This window comes from Strix aluco, chromosome 1 (assembly GCF_031877795.1).
Source record: "Strix aluco isolate bStrAlu1 chromosome 1, bStrAlu1.hap1, whole genome shotgun sequence".
In the NCBI taxonomy this organism is placed as follows: Eukaryota; Metazoa; Chordata; class Aves; order Strigiformes; family Strigidae; genus Strix; species Strix aluco.
The window spans coordinates 35236799-35252842 of NC_133931.1; the positions used below are offsets into that span (position 1 = coordinate 35236799).

The 16044-nt window shown below is 36.1% G+C and overlaps 1 protein-coding gene across 9 annotated transcripts in view; it reads left to right on the forward strand.

Moving 5' to 3' along the window:
- The window catches only part of STAU2 (staufen double-stranded RNA binding protein 2), a 173031-nt gene that overhangs the window by 71510 nt on the left and 85477 nt on the right, over nucleotides 1-16044 (forward strand). For all 9 annotated transcript variants that reach the window (XM_074817378.1, XM_074817349.1, XM_074817394.1 and 6 more), the window contains 2 exons: nucleotides 2284-2415; nucleotides 6311-6371. In XM_074817378.1, the coding sequence (XP_074673479.1) occupies nucleotides 2284-2415; nucleotides 6311-6371 (193 nt within the window). The remainder of the gene's footprint in view (nucleotides 1-2283; nucleotides 2416-6310; nucleotides 6372-16044) is intronic.

Genomic DNA, 16044 nt, shown 5'->3' on the forward strand with positions numbered 1-16044 from the left:
GGATGATTTATTATTTTTCTCTCTGAAGCAGAAGAAGATATTGGTTTCTTTTTGTTGCAGAATCTGATTTATGAATATAAACTTGGGTTTCCAGCTTTTTATGGTACCTGGAAGTATTTGAAAAAGAGTGATGGTATCACAGACAATCCCTTTCTCTGTGCTCAGACCCCCATGGGAGTGTCCACAGTTAGAGATGGTTGTGTGAGGTGTCAGAAGAGGACTGTGTAATGCAGTCCAGTATTAGAAAGATGGACTGAGAATCTGGCTTTCCATTGGAGGAGTCTCAATAATGACAAAATCTTTGGTTTGAATTAAAAAAAGAATCTTAAAAGCAGTGAATATGTAGAAGAGTCTCTTATCTAAGAAAGCTTGTGGAAGAAAGAGTCAAAGAAATTCCATAGAACAGTTGCTTTGTTATGAATACTTTTAAACACTGTAGCTCCGTTTTTCCCGTTTCGTAATATTTTCAAACTAAAATCATACTGCTGTTTCTCCTGCTTTTTGGAAGTCTCAGTGGACTCATTATGACATGCAAAAGCCTTATCAGAATAAAAAGCCTTTGTATAAACGACTTAAACAATGTTTTCATTTAATTTAATTGAATGTGGAAGTAAAATATCCAGAGATAATATGTTCATTTTTATCTGTCACATAAAGAGCAAGTTTAGATGTGATGAAATGGATCCAATTACTTGTCCTGACTACTAGATAAACAGAAGAAAACCTCTGATGACATTAGTTGGTGTTCTGTTCCCAAAGTTAATTTCAGAAAGCTCTTTCTCTTTGTAGTCAGACCTTTAATCCTTGATAGAGGTTATAATAATAGCTAAACCAGTTTTACAGGTCTGAGAAATAGCAGCGCATTGATTTATTGTGAGCTATGTTATAAATTATCATTTTGTCTTGTCCCATTAAAGTCCCTCAATTTTATTGCATATAAACTTGTAGCAAATTGGCTATTTTCTAATTGTGATTGCAGAACTGCACAGAAGATAAGGTTTATAATTCAAGATTATGAATATTTCTGGTTTAGGTAGCCGAATGTTTTTGCTTAATTATATATATACTTTGCAGGGATATTCATGGTCATTATTATTTATTTACATCCACTTCTCTGAATTTAGAATTAATAGGCATTTGAGTGAAGAAAAATTAAAATTTTTAAGAAAATATATACATGATAATTTAAGGAAAGTGAATAAATATTGACAACATATATTACTAAATAACATTTGTTATTTATTTAACAATTGTATGCCTGTTTTTACAAATTTTTTTAAAGCTTCTTCCGGACTATTTCAGGTCTTTCACCTCTAAGGTTTCTCTTATTCAGATCACCTTGGCTATTTTTTTTTGTTTCCCTTTTTTAAGACACTTTTGAAACGATACACTATTTTAAGAGAAAATTTGGCAAATAAAATGGCTTAATGGACAGAGTGAAATATACCTGTCAAAGAGCTATGAATATTGCATAAGTGAGTATCAGTGACAGTGCTAATATCACAAACCAGACACATACAGCTTCAGGAGTTTAAGAATGGTACCAAAGCCAAGGAATAAGTTAGACCCTCACTCTTTGTGGATATTCATTGTCTATAATTTGTCTTTATTTTGAGGTTTTAATTTTTCTTAGTTTTTTGAAAGGCATCTTGTTTGTCGGAAACCCCTTGTGCAGTACAGACCACAGGTCCAACCAGGAGCCTTCTTTCCAAAGACTATTTTGATAAAAGCTTGTCAGGTGTAAGTGCAGAAAAAGAAAGCAGCCCCAGCCCCCATGTTCCTTGCAGTGCAACGAAGTGGGAGGAACGTGGTTTTCTTCTTTCTTTAGAAACCGCTCTCATTTAAATCTCCAGGTCATTGTTTGTTTCTTCATTGTTCTGAATACTGTCCTGATGATGCTGGGGAAGCTGCTGCAGGCAACACTCCTACAAGAAAGAGGAAGTACAGATCCTGTAGCACTTTCTGCATTAAGAGTGAGGGAGATGTTCAGCAAGGAAAATGGAGTTGACACAGTGGCAGGTGGAAGAAAGAGACAACTGTGTGTGCACTGAGATACAGAAAAACGTAGCTCTTTAGTACGAATTTGGGGACCTTCTGAAAAATCTAAACAAGCTCCTCTGTGTGAAGCAGTATTGTAGTCCCCTTTTGCACTATTCTTACTTTTTTGAGATTACATCTTCATCAAAAAAGCTGACAGTTGTTGGTAGGTCAGCAGGATTGTTGCATGGTGATATTAAGGAGTCTTGTATTTATTGTGTTTATGATCAATTTTTTCTTTTTAAGGTAAAAGTAGGCAATGAGATTACTACTGGAACAGGCCCAAACAAGAAAATAGCTAAAAGAAATGCAGCAGAAGCAATGTTGCTACAGTTGGGTTACAAAGCCTCTACTCCTCTTCAAGACCAGCCAGAAAAGGTGAGAACTAATTTTTATGATGCCCATATTTTACCCTTGCCTAGATTTTTATCTGTATCAGATAATCACTTAGTAAGAACAGAAGCTTAAACTTGTGCACCCCCTGTTTTAGGGTGTTGCTTGTCAGGGATTAGACTTCGTTTAGCTACAGTTCCATAGCTACACTTAGTAGTAAGTGCAGCCTCTCCTTCTGTAAAAGTAATTAAGAACAGAAATGTAGTTCCATAGGATAGTGTGTGTGCAAAAGTGTACATGTGACATGTGCACGTATTTCTCCTTACAAATGAGGATGAACATGCTTTTATTCCATTTTGGACATCCATGAGAGCACCGAGAGGAATATGTTAGTAATTTTCACACATGAAGTAGCCATAGTAGTTAATGTTTGTCTTCCTGTTGCATATGCACTAAAAGCATTCCAGAAAAATAATGGCCTTTTCAGGTTTGATGACTGAGAAAGAAAATGTGTGTTGTTTTCGTTTGTGGAGAAGGAATTACATTTTAAATTCATACGTGTTGCAGGTATGTATTTCTGTGTTAGTGATGTGGAAATTAGCACCCCTCTCCTGTCTTGAGTATATTGATGGGAGGTTTTGTAACCAAAATTAGGTGTTAAGACTTTGCCTTTTGTATCCTGAAAAGGTATTTGGTAAAGTATTTAGCTAAGCTGTGGACTCTGAACAGCTTCTGTCATATGCAGAGTCAGTGCATATATATATATATATATACATATATAGATCATGGCTTAAATATTTGCTGTGGCTGCACCAGCTAGCTCAGGTCAACAGAATGTTCTGCTGGGCTTTTCTAGGGACAACATGATAAATCTGAAGATAGTATATATATGTGTATATATATATTCTGAAACACCCTCTCTTTTTCTTTAAAGAAACCCCAAACCACCATATATAGGAAGATACTCTGTTCTGTATGTTCTATACTCCTAGCCAGATAAATGCCATACTTGGCTCCACCTCCTTCTGTTTCCCTCTCCTTTGAGAGGAGCAGCAATATGTATGCTATTCACACTCACCTTCACTACGTTCTTCACTATATATCTTAGTCATATGCAAGTGTGCAATACTCTAAGCAAGAGTTCCTAGTGATAACACACTGTGCAGTCATAGCCATTTTAAAAAAAGCTTATGACAGAATCAAATGATAATTAATTTTCACCAGAATGCTGAGACTTTTCTGCTGTGGAAGATGCTTTTTACCAGTTTTAACTTTTTCTTGACTGCCAGTTTGCATAGGGCTTTCTGAAAAACAAAGCAAAATGGAAAAGTCAACTTTTTTTTTCTAATAGGAAAACATAGGTTTGGATTTCAAATTGGCTGAGCTATTTTTCCTCAGTAATTTTCAGAGATAAAGCCTGAAAAAATTCAGCCCACAACATAGCTGCTTTGGAGAGCTCTACACAGTGGAAACTTGTGGTTACATTGAAATCCTTAAAAAAACTGAGTGGCTAAAAAGGGGCACTGCTGCTTCATTTCCCTACATGTATTAAACTATTGCTTACAAGTGCATTGTCTAAGAAAACAGGTTCAATTACATACTTGCAGACATAGATATCTTAGAATTGATAGAATACCATACAGTGGTCTGATATTATTCTGAACACAATGAGTAAACATGGCACTGTATCCCAAAAATGTGAACTGCTCAAATTTTATGTAGTGGCAGTATTCAAGACCATAGAACAAATTTTTATAGCTTTGTTGGGGTTAAGGACATAAAATATCTAGAACATCTGGCTTTATCTTCTGTATATAACAGACTGAACATATTTGCAGATACACAAGTTAGTTTGTGTAGATGAAAGCATTTTAATTCTTAAAATAAACTGTGCTGGAGAAGACGGAAAATAACTCTTAGATCTCTACCAATTTGAGCAATGCAAAATTCCTTCCATATAAATTGCACAATAAAAATGTACCATTAGAAGACACTTGTTTCTCTCTTTGAATCCAAAATGGGGCCCGATGTAGATTAGCTGACGTATCAGTCTGGCATCTAAATGGACAATTTTCACTTGTGTTGTTTTTGATTCTTTTTTTAAAAAGGCAGCTTCTCATTCCCCTGCTCCCAATTTCCCCAAGTCCTTTCATCCCCTTCCTCCTCCCTTAAAAAAACCACAAAACCAAAGTCAGTATTTTTTTCCTTAACCCTGGTGCATAAAATGTGACTGTATTCATTGTTCTAATGAAGACCTAAGAGTGTTTCAAGAGCCACGCATGGTGCTGATGGCAGCACAGGTAAACAGGTAATTCAGGTAATGTAAAAAAGTAAGGGCTCTGCTCTTGTCTGAGGTATTCCAATTCCGGGAAGAAATCAGTAATGCTTGTGCAGAGCCCTGAGAAGAGCAATTTGAAAGTGCCCTGGGAGACTTCTTACAGCTATCAGAATTTTAGCTCTATGGATGAGAATGGAGAGTTGTCATGCCTTCATTTTTTCATGTTTCCATCTTTTTGTTTCTTCTTGCCATTTTTATTCTCTTAGAGAGAAGAAAACCAGAGTAGATTGCATTCATGTGCGACAGCAGCACCAAGGATAACTTACTGATTCTTGTTAAATTCCCCATCATCATCAAGTTAATAAACAGTAAAAAGAGAGAAATGAGGAGAGTTGGAAATGTTCTTCTCATATTGTAGTAGCGTGCTCGTGCTGTACAGATGCATATTATGGATTCATGACAAAACTATGCTGTTGTAACAGGCAGCAGTAAATACAAACACATTTATAGTGGAGGTGGGTGACCACTTGGAGAGCCAGCTCTAATACCTATCCTCCCTTTCTACTAAATATTTCTGTGACACGTTGCCTAGGCTGTAAGCCCATTGGGATGTACATGATGAGGAAAGGCAGGGAAACCATCACTGGAATAGCTGCTTTGCGTAGTGTGCTCTTCCCTCCTCTTTCCCAAGGAAACCATATCATCTAGTAGTCTGAATTACAACACGATAGCAATCCAAGCAGCCTCAATGCAACCTCTGAGATGGAGAGGCAGATTTCAGTTGACTGATCCTCCTTCGCATGTCTTCCACTTTCCGATCAACCCCATCTTCCAGAGCAAATTATTACAGCTTTGTCATGTTACATAGACTGGTTTGCTGTGAGGTTTTCTGTTTGCATACAAAATCTCAGTGAAATCTGAAAAGGATCATTTGTTTCATAGAGCTGGTTGTCAATAGCTCCTAGTTCATGAGGAAGCTTGGACTTGTTTATCCACATTTACACGTAAATCTAGAGCAGTGCCATCTTATTTATTGTGTAGACTTCAGGAACGGCCTCATTTTGAACTTCTGTGTTAATTGCTCCCCTTTTCTGTGTCACAGTAATACCCAGTGTTAAACATAATAAAATTAATTTGAAGATAATTAGCTCCCTCAAAAAAGACTATATATTAAAATAATAGAAAATTGCAATCTCTTTTTGCTTCCACTTCAGTAACTAAATGGATTCCTAGCAAGTAAATATTTTAAAATTACACCCAAAGTACTTTGTAGTGTTTATGCATTCTTTCATAGGCAGATATTACAATCTTCTTGTTTTAGAATGTAATTTCTCTGTTGTCTGTGTATGTTTTCAGTTGAGAGCTACTTAAAACATTTGATTTTAAGTCTGATTTGGTAACATACTGAGTTGAGCCTAATCCTTGGGGAAACATTTATATTTCAGTGTTAGGCAATAATTGTTAATGTTTATTCATGAAGGGTACATTCTTCAAATAACCTATTTTAGACAAAAATTAAGATGCGTTAGCAAAGTTTTGTGAGCAGATGTGGCAATCCCAAGTCATGCTTTTTAGACTCTTTCTACTAAATTTATAAACATGAATGTTCTGTTTAAGGAGTAGTTTGCTCTTTACTTATTTGTCTTTTTCTACCTGTTTCAGCTTGGAGAAAACAAGAGTTGGAACAGCCAGAATGTTGGGTTTCCTGAGCCAACAAGTAACAGTAAGTATTGCTTTCTAAATTTATATTTATACTTACTTCTCTTTGTCTCTGTAGGATTTGGATTATTTGAGACACTTGAAGTGCTTTTGGTAAATATTTTAGGGTTTTTATTGCAATTAGATCAATTAACTTTTGAGTGTCCTCTGTGTAAGTGTAGATATGAATGAATGCAGGAACAAGAAGATTTTTATTTGCTCATTGATTCATTGAATCCTTCAGGTTGTAAGGGATTTTAGGAGATCGTCTAAACTGTCTGCTCAAACAGGGTCAGTACAGAGTTCAGACAAGGTTGCTTATGACTTTTTCCACTTCTCCAAGGACGGAGAGATACCTTCCATAGCTTTTCTGGGCAGCCTGTTCCAATGCTGAATTATCTTCACATTGAATTTTTTTTCTTTTATCCCAGTCAGAACATCTCCTGTTTGTTTATGACTATCATCTCCCGTTCTTCTGCTACATACCTCAGTAATGTGCCTGGTTCCATCTTTTTGGCAAACTCTTCTTAGGTATTGGAAGGCTGCTATTAGGTCCCCAAAGCATGCCACTGTCCTCTAAGTCTGATCATCCAAACAGATTTTCATCATTTATCTACCCAGACGCTAACATCACAGCTTGGATACAAGGATGCTGTGGGAGACATGATGTCAAAAGCCTTGCTAAAGCCAAGGTGAATGACATCCACTGCTCTTCATTCATAAATCTAGTCATTTTATCATAAAAGGCAATCAGGTTGTTAAGGCTGTTTTTTATCCTTTATAAATTCAGGCTGATTGTTCCCCATGTTTTTTTTCTCCTTTGAGTGCCCACAAATGGCTTTAAGAGGACTTAATCCATGATTTTCCCAGGGACTAAAGGGAGACTGACCAGCCTGCCTTTTATGATGATGATGCCTTTCTCCAGGCATTGGAGATCTTTCCTGATCTCCACGACTTTTTGAAGATAATAGAGAATGTCCTCACAGTGACATAAGCCAGTTGACTCAGACTATATCCCATTTGGTCCAATGGACTTGTATGGGCCGAAAATTTCTGAAGAGATCCCTGACTCTTGATCAGGTTCTACTACTGGTAGTTTCTCTCTTCCTTGAACTGTCTCTATAGACACAAAGGCCTGAGAGATCTTGGCGGTGAAAACCAACTTCAGTTTCACTGCAACAGGTAATGAATAAGACAGCCCTTTGTGACTTTATAACTAGTTTTTTGCTGTTTAGAGTGGTAAAGATAATGTGAATAGTACTTGCTTCCCTTTTCCATGAACCCTGGATTCTTCTTTAGAACTGTGTTGAGTTTCGAACTTCTTAGGAGTCCCAAATATTATCTCCTTCAACTAAGAACTGTACTACAACAGACACACACGAGCTACCTTCTGGTTTTTGCATATATATGTCTGAAGGACATGGTCCTTAAAAGCAGGTTTTAAGGGGGTTCAGTAGTGTCCCAGGTTATATACGGTCTTCCCAGTCAGTAGACCTGGGGAATGATTTGTGTTTCAACTTACACAAAAGTTTGCTAGTATTTAAAGTGATCTTGGATTTGGCACATGCCATTGTGTTTCCCTGAAAGGAAGGATTCTACAGGATCTAAGACTTCTTGTTAATTGCTTCATTCCAGCCCTATCATCAGTCCGCATCAATACTTCTAGAATGATTTCTGTTTGCATTGTCAAAATCTCTAACATCATCATTAAATATTAACATATTGGAGTTTGGGACAGCAGAATAAGACCTCCAGCTTTTCTCCCCTATCCTTGCAGTGTCTTGTAGCAAAGGTATTTATAGATGGCATCACAACCGTCTACTACATCAATAAGAAAAAACAGTCTCTTTCCCAGGTTTCACTTGGCAAGAAAACTTTGGCAGTTACACATGTAAATCCAAATCTAGGAGGAGAACACAAAGGCAAACTCACTCAACAGGAGACAAGATCAACAAAATTGTATTTTAAACCTGTGCTGACCAAATAACTTGTTTTTCACAGATTGACCTGCTCACAGACCTTTTTGCAGCCACCACAGGCCACAGTACAGAAACAGGTTTTCATTCTGGGATGGTTTTCTAATGAAAGACATTTCTAGATGCCTTCATTTCCATTCTTCTGATTTCCACATAAATTGGAAATCAAAGGAGATGTAGCTATCATGTCAATAGACATAGAGCATTTATTTCTGTCAGTGCTGTTCAGAGACCACTGTGCTTAATCCCTTTTTTGAGGGTTCCAATCTAGAGGCAACATTAATAATAATCAGCTGATTAAAGTATCATCTTTTATTTCAGAGGGACTGTGCTATCCTTTTGCTAAATAGGAAGGGTTTGAACCCAAAATGTTATCAACAAGCATATATTTTTTTACTGATTTTTTTAAATCAGTATTTTAATTTTTAACTCTTCCCTCATAAAGGGCCTTTTTCTTTTGGGCTATTTTCTCTAAAATTTACAGCTGAACTGTGATTTCCATATAAAGGCATAAGAGGGAAATGAACATGTTGCAGTTATGTAGAGGAGAGACCAGTCTTTCTTTACTTTACAGTCTTATCCAGGATTCATGGAAGACCTAGAAATGCATTTTTCTTCTCTAAATGTGTTAATGTGATATCACCCCTGGCTGAATAAATCGCTAATAGGCGATTTTGAGTTTCTCATTGAAACTTCTCTTGGTATTTCTAAACTAAATGACCATTCTGATAGAATTATCAATCTGCTATATTGTTTGGCAGTCTATTAAAGTACATTTTTTATACAGAAAACCGCTGTAGTAGTTTCTATACTGTAGATCTTTCACACCATTTTTTTGTAATGTATAGGAAGGAACCACAGATTCTGGATAGAAAATGTACAGAACGTTTTTGTATGTTATTTAGGTAACCAGTAAGTTCAGTTGATACCTTTCTACTGAATGGCTCTATGAAGAGGCCTGTTTTTCAGGACGTGACTGAGGTCAGGGGATTGCCGCATTTGGAGAAGATCTGTGCAGTATCACATGATATTTCTCACCGATTCTCCACATGCATGATTACTTGTTGAAATGCTGTGCTAATATTTAGTAGGGAGATGGTCTGCCAGTACGTGTTTACCTATGAGCACTTTGCCTGCTCTGCTTCTTGTAGAATATTATGTGTTAGTTTCCCACACAGGGAATACATAAAAAATCCTGAAGAAGAACTAGTATTATTAAGAGTTTCTGCTGCAAGCACTCGTTGCATCTTCCCCTAAGCCCCAGAGTCCAAGATAACTTCAGAGCTTTGTAGTCAAGGAGACCTGAGGAAATTTTCCTTCTGAATAAAAGAAATCACTTGCATGCATGATCTCTCATGCACCTGTGAAGTGCAGAGCTTTTTAAGGCAGTTCCAAACAAGTTCCACTGTTTGAGATCAAAAATGTCACATCCTTTCATGTATGAATATGCTAGTTTATATTTAAGAGCATCAGTTGTTGCTAGGTGAATCTACTCTTGCAGTGTCATCATTATTGTAGGAAGTTTTAGAGGGGGCAAATGGAACAGCTTCCTCCCTTCTATATCCTTGCTTATAAGAGAAATGTAGAGTTTGCATTTGTTGTTACTCTAGAACCTAACTTTCAGTGGTCTTGAAAATGCAGTGTTTTGAGATTGCTACATCTACCATTTGGCAGCTCTTAGTCAGATTTCCAGTAATTTTATTTCGGGAAAACAAGTATATCCTGCTAGGACAACGTATTGTTCATCAGTTTCCTTTTGCAGGCAGATACACTTTCTTTCTGTGCATAATGCACTGTGTTTCCATCTGAAACTGTGTGAAATAAAACTGGAATAGCAAAGTGAAGTATACGTCAGTACAGCAAAGCCAAAAATCATAACAGTTATATATTTTAAAACAGTTAAAGAACCGATTTTGTTATACCCTTATTATTTAGTATGGTTTTGTGAGAAATACCCTACGGTCCATATCCTCCTACATACTCGCTCAATGCATTTTTAGTATTCCCTATTAAATATCCATGAAAATTAACTTCTCCTGTTCTGCTCTATCATGTTACTTTTGCAGCTATCCTTGTGGCAAACTTCACTGCTGATCCTCCTGCTCACTGGCAGAGCTTCTTCCCTCAGGTTTACTTCCTTACCTTTCCTCTTCATTTCACAATCTTAAAGATTAAACAAGAAGCTATAGACATTTTTCACACGTGAAATAACAAGAACGTTGAGTGAGGTTTTTCCCCTGATGCTTCTGGAAGAAGCTTTGAGACACTGTGGGCAGACCACAAGCATTTACAGCCCATACAGGAGATGTTTACTGTCAACAGAATGCTCATTTATCTCTCTGGATTTAACTTTAGTGATTATTAACAAAATCAAAACATGAAACAAATAAACAATCCTAATGCAAAGTGCATTTTCTTGGGAACATGTTTTGGTTTTATATTTCTGGATGGGGTAATCACAAACATCATACAATACATGTTCTAGGGGAAACTGTCGATGAGTTATGAAGAACAAAAATATATGAAAATAAAAGGAAAAAGTAACAGTGTTTTTATATATTATAATTCAAACAAGGAAAAAATGACCCTAACTGGTTTTATATGTTCTCCACCCTCAATTTTCCATAGTATAGTTTTCCTTTATTGTATTTCCAGCAATTTTGGGAGTCACAAAGTAAGTATTGAAAAACTAATAATAAAAAAAAATACATTCAGAGCAATTCTACCTCTCTGTAAAGGACAGGCTCTTTGTTTTTCTTGCCTAACATTTTATTACTAGGGATTCGTGCATGACGTTACAGTCTTTGTTCTTCAGAGTACATCTGCTCCTGCTGTTTGTTCACCACCTGAAATCATAATCATTTGTTTGTGACATCACAATTAGTTACTGTGAAGATGATTAGATTGTCACCAACAGATGATTATGATTTCAGATGGTAAATGAGCAGCAGGAGCAGATGATCTCCTAAGGAACAAAGATACTTGATCTCATGCAATTGTTCTCAGTAAAAAAAAAGGCAATGAGAAAAAGCAAATAGATACTCAGAAGAGTTTCTTAAATCTGTGATGAAAAAATTTGAGCATTTTTCATAATACATTATGAAATGTATTTTTTATTTTTTTTATTTTCATAAATGTATTTTAGTATTTATGAAAAAACAAATAATAAGAGATTAAGAATATTAAAAATATAAAAAATATGAAAATATATGGTGTTACTGTAAGCCCTAACTGTATGGTTACATTCAAATTCTTACTTAGATGTTTCTTTAACAGGGTTTTTTTTACAAAATAAATGCAAAATAAATCATGTATTTATGAAATTTTGCATACTAATACATCTTCACTTTGTAGGAAACAAAATTTATGTGAACTTTATAGTTCTGGCCCTCACTAGTTTTATAAAGATTTTTTTGTAGTCCTCTACATGTTTATTTTTCAGCTGGTGATTTTGGCAAAGACTTCCAATAGATAATTTTGTACCCTTATATTTCCATGAGCAGCAACTGAAATCTACAGTTTAAGAATAAAGTTTTTGTTTTGTATTTCAGACATTTTACATTGGAATTTATATGTGTTACATTTTGCTGAAATATGTAATTTTGGGGAGTGTATTTGAAAGGTGGTTTGCAGGGGGTTGTATGCATTGTTGCTCACTAAGTACTGCTGTTTCATTGGACTTCACTTTTGAATTGCTTCCAAACTTACTAAACTTCGTCAATTATAATATGCTCTTGCTAGGAGCTAGAGTGATACATCACTAAACATTTGTTGAATTATTTGTCATTCTGGATAGAAACCACAGTAAGAAGGGTTGACAACACCACTTATTTGAGGAAGCACAGGCTGCAGAACAGTAGTTTTCCATCTGTTTGGTTTGGGGTTTTTTTGTTTTGTTTTGTGGATTTTTTTAGCAAACATACTGTCAGGTGAACATTATACCATCACTGTGTGTTTCAGGGAGCAGTTCCACACTCTGCATGTCTCACTACCTTAGCCAGAGTATCTTATAGCAGTTGGTTACGTTAAATAACACCTTGCCTCTGTAGCTGCTGAGTTGATGTGCTAATTTCAAAAAAGAAAAGGATTCATCCCATCTTCTAGCAACAGTCTGAGATAACTAGTATTCTTTCTAATCGAAGACATAGGAAAATTAAATTTAGAAGCAGAGGAGATTTGTCCAATTTTGTTTCTTCCTTGTGTTATTGAAGCTAGGAAATATATGCTATATTTGGCATTATTAATAATTGTATTATTTTTCAGTTTCATCTAGCAATGAGGAGATAATAATTTATCCAGAATAATACCAATTAAACTTGCATATATTTTTTGAAATAGTTGGAAAAAAACCTTCTAAAACACCTAATATGAAAAAAACCCCTTATTAACAACACAGGGAAGGGAGTGTGATTATTTTTCCTTGCTGTTTTGAGAACTAGTGGCAAGATCCAAAGTAGAATTTTTGTGTGTAGGTGAGGTTTGGGCACAACTCAGGTGTGTTAAGACCACAACTGCAATTGGTCCTTCTCCTTTCTTTTTGAGATGCTTAGTTAGGTGCTTAATGTACTGCAAGTTTCACATCTTCTGATGCAATGCTTTCTTTGCTGAGTTTAGAGTACAGTGTGTATTTCTAAAGTACCTAGTGTTTTAAACACATGCCCAGAAAATTGGGAGACTTAGATTTAGTTTCCTTCTTCACCAGAAGGAGACTGACTACTCATGGGGTACAGAGTAGTCTGGGTAATGGCAGTTGCCTTTTGTAGATATGTATCTAATATCATTATGATTTGCAGACAGAAAATAAAAGATGCTGTCAAAATGCAAGAAATCCACAGAGAAGGAGTGATCTAAAGGAATTGTGACTTTGTAGTCTGTCTGTTGATTAAAGCACTTGTGAGTGAAGGTGCAGATATGTATTCTGATGTTCCCTGGCTGGTTTACAGACATTATATTCTGCATATTTTAGATACAGGTTTAAAAAAAAAAAAAGTATTGCAAACAACCTGCTGCCTGGTTTTTGAGTAGTATTTATTGTGCATATGTAAGAAACATACACTTGGACTGTGAGGCCTGTGGTTTGGATGCCCTCAGGCTGAGAAGGAACCCAAGTCAGCTTTCTAGGAGACTGCTTAAGAGGGAACAGCCACCATGACAGTAGATAGCCAGCTCTGGATAGAGATAATTTCAGAGAAATTATCCTTTTGCTTTTCCCAGTCCCCTAAAAATTCCTATGTGAATTACATTTGTTCAAGGTTGCTAGTCTGTTCCTTTGTAAAAAACTCATGTGAAATAGCAATGCAGAGCTCTTTTTTGATGCTAACACTCAAATTCAGATTTAATAATGTAATAAAATTATCTGCATTTGGATTTCTGTCTTGAGCCACGCAAACAGAGCAGTATCACACAATTAACCTCAATACTGTCTTTCTCTAAATGCTACCACCTTTCTGAAGTATTTTCTAGTTTTCCTACTCCCTTCCCCCCAACCTGGAACCCACCATGTACCTCACCCTTAGTCTAGGATAATAATGTCCTTGAAGAATTGTATCGCTTGAACTGAGGCTTTATTGCTGCCAGAACCAAGACTTAATTCTCCATTCTCTCTTCCATCCCCTTTCCTTTACATCAAACATCTTATCCCTATGACTTCCACTCCCCAACCGCTTTCTCCTCCTCTGATTTCATCTTCACTCATACCTATGCTGTGGTTGTTGATGTCCCCCTTGACCTTCTTAGCTTCAGCAACCTCTCTGTCCTTGTCTAGTAGACTTGCTCATTCTTTCATCTCTTCTATGTGTGGGTCATGCCTTTGTTTTCATCATCACAATTCTCATTCCCCTCTTAATCTGTTAATGAATAGTCTTGCCTGCACAGGTCACCTCCGGTTGCACTTAGGCACTCTCCTAATTGCTGTACCCCCTCAAAAATCACTTTCTTGCAGCTTTTACAAGCACCTTGATCTGCCAGCTCACTAGCTTGATTTGCTCCTGCTCCAATTTGCTGATCCTCTTTATCGATAAGAATACTGTCCTTTCTTCTGCACTTAGGTTGGTTCTTTTCAGACCCTGCTTCATCTTAATCTTAGGTTATCTGGTACACTGATATATTGTTGGAAACTTATGATGCAGAAATTATAATGTCAAAATAATGGTGTAGGTGTTTCATCTGTCTGTTGGAATATACCATAGAATATCCAGTAGAAATTCCCCACTGCAAACACTAAGTCTTATTTTTACCAAAATCCTATGTTCCCAAGCAGCAGTAAAGCTGCAGAAGATTTCAAAGGACTTTCTTCACATGAGTTAAACACCAAATGTTATAGAAGTGTATACAATTTAAGTCTCCTGTGATAATGCAATTTCCTTTTTGGCTGTACAGAAAATGATCCAGTGAAATTAAGGATATCAAGACCTGGCTTTGTGAAAAACTAAATAGTATTTATTTCAGCATCATGGTTATTTTAAGGTTAAATAAACTAGTATTTTAATGAGTGACTTTATATAACATCAGTTTGTTTAAGGTCATGTAGATGAGATCTTTTGATTGAAGGACATTGTGTAATGACAAAACATTTTTTCATGTCTGAATATTGCAGTAGCTGGTGGCTTAGAAATACCACAGATAGCTGTGTTAAGTAGGTAATGGTTGCATCTTGGTATTTCAAGCCAAGACTGTGCGTAGACAATTACTGAGAACATAATGGCTATACTATTTGCCTATTCAATTGTTTGACTGACATTTTCTGAGTTCCTACTGAGGTAATAAAACAAAATTTGAAAATATTCTAGTATATAAATAGGCTTTTACAGTGAGTGAAGTATAAAATTATAATTTCTTTTTATTATAATATTTACATTTTTTAGTCTTGTTACTGAAACAGTTATTTGGTTTTGTAAATTCACTTTTTTTTCTCTCAGTGGATTTGTAATGGGCCGTATTCTAGGGCATGTACTATGGAGGAATTATGAGGAATTATTGCATGTGAAAGTCCTCCATGCCTCTTAAGGTTTTGTCCATTTTAACTAAAAAATAGCGAAGTCAGGATTATATCTGGCTCTAACTTTTCCTGCTTAATACCTTGCTACAAGATTTTGCCACATACTTTAAGCGGCACAATATAAGAAGACTTTATTCAATGTGAATACATGTAGCATAATCTGAAAGAAAGGTTTTTGATGATTATCTATCAAGTACTTTATTCAGTTCCCAAAATACTGATTATATCTTTATGAACAATCTTTTCTTCATCCAGTGATGGATTATTTCAAATACCAGGGTGATAAAATTAAATTATGAACATGTCATAAACAGAATTATATCATGGTTTACTTTGCATCATTACAGAAGACATGGAAGCACTCCTTCATGCTGATGCCCCATATCACGGCTTGTAGTGCAGGAAAGAGCATGTGCTCTTCAGGGATGTCAGGGGAAGTCATACACCAGCTGACACTGCTTCCGACACACCAACAGGTATAGCTTTCCTGTAAGACAGGTGAGAGCCTAGGGAGAAAATTGTAGTTCTCTGAGACAGAATAAAGTTGTTGTTTAGACCAAGTATAATGAGTGTCCATAAGCACGACAAGTCAATGAGTGACCTCGAACCAGAAGAAGTCATTGAGTGAAGGCAGAGGAAGAGTATCTCTACAGTGTTGATCAAGGAGAAAAGAGATAAAATTAGCACTGATGTATATATACAGATTGACAATACAAGCCTGATTC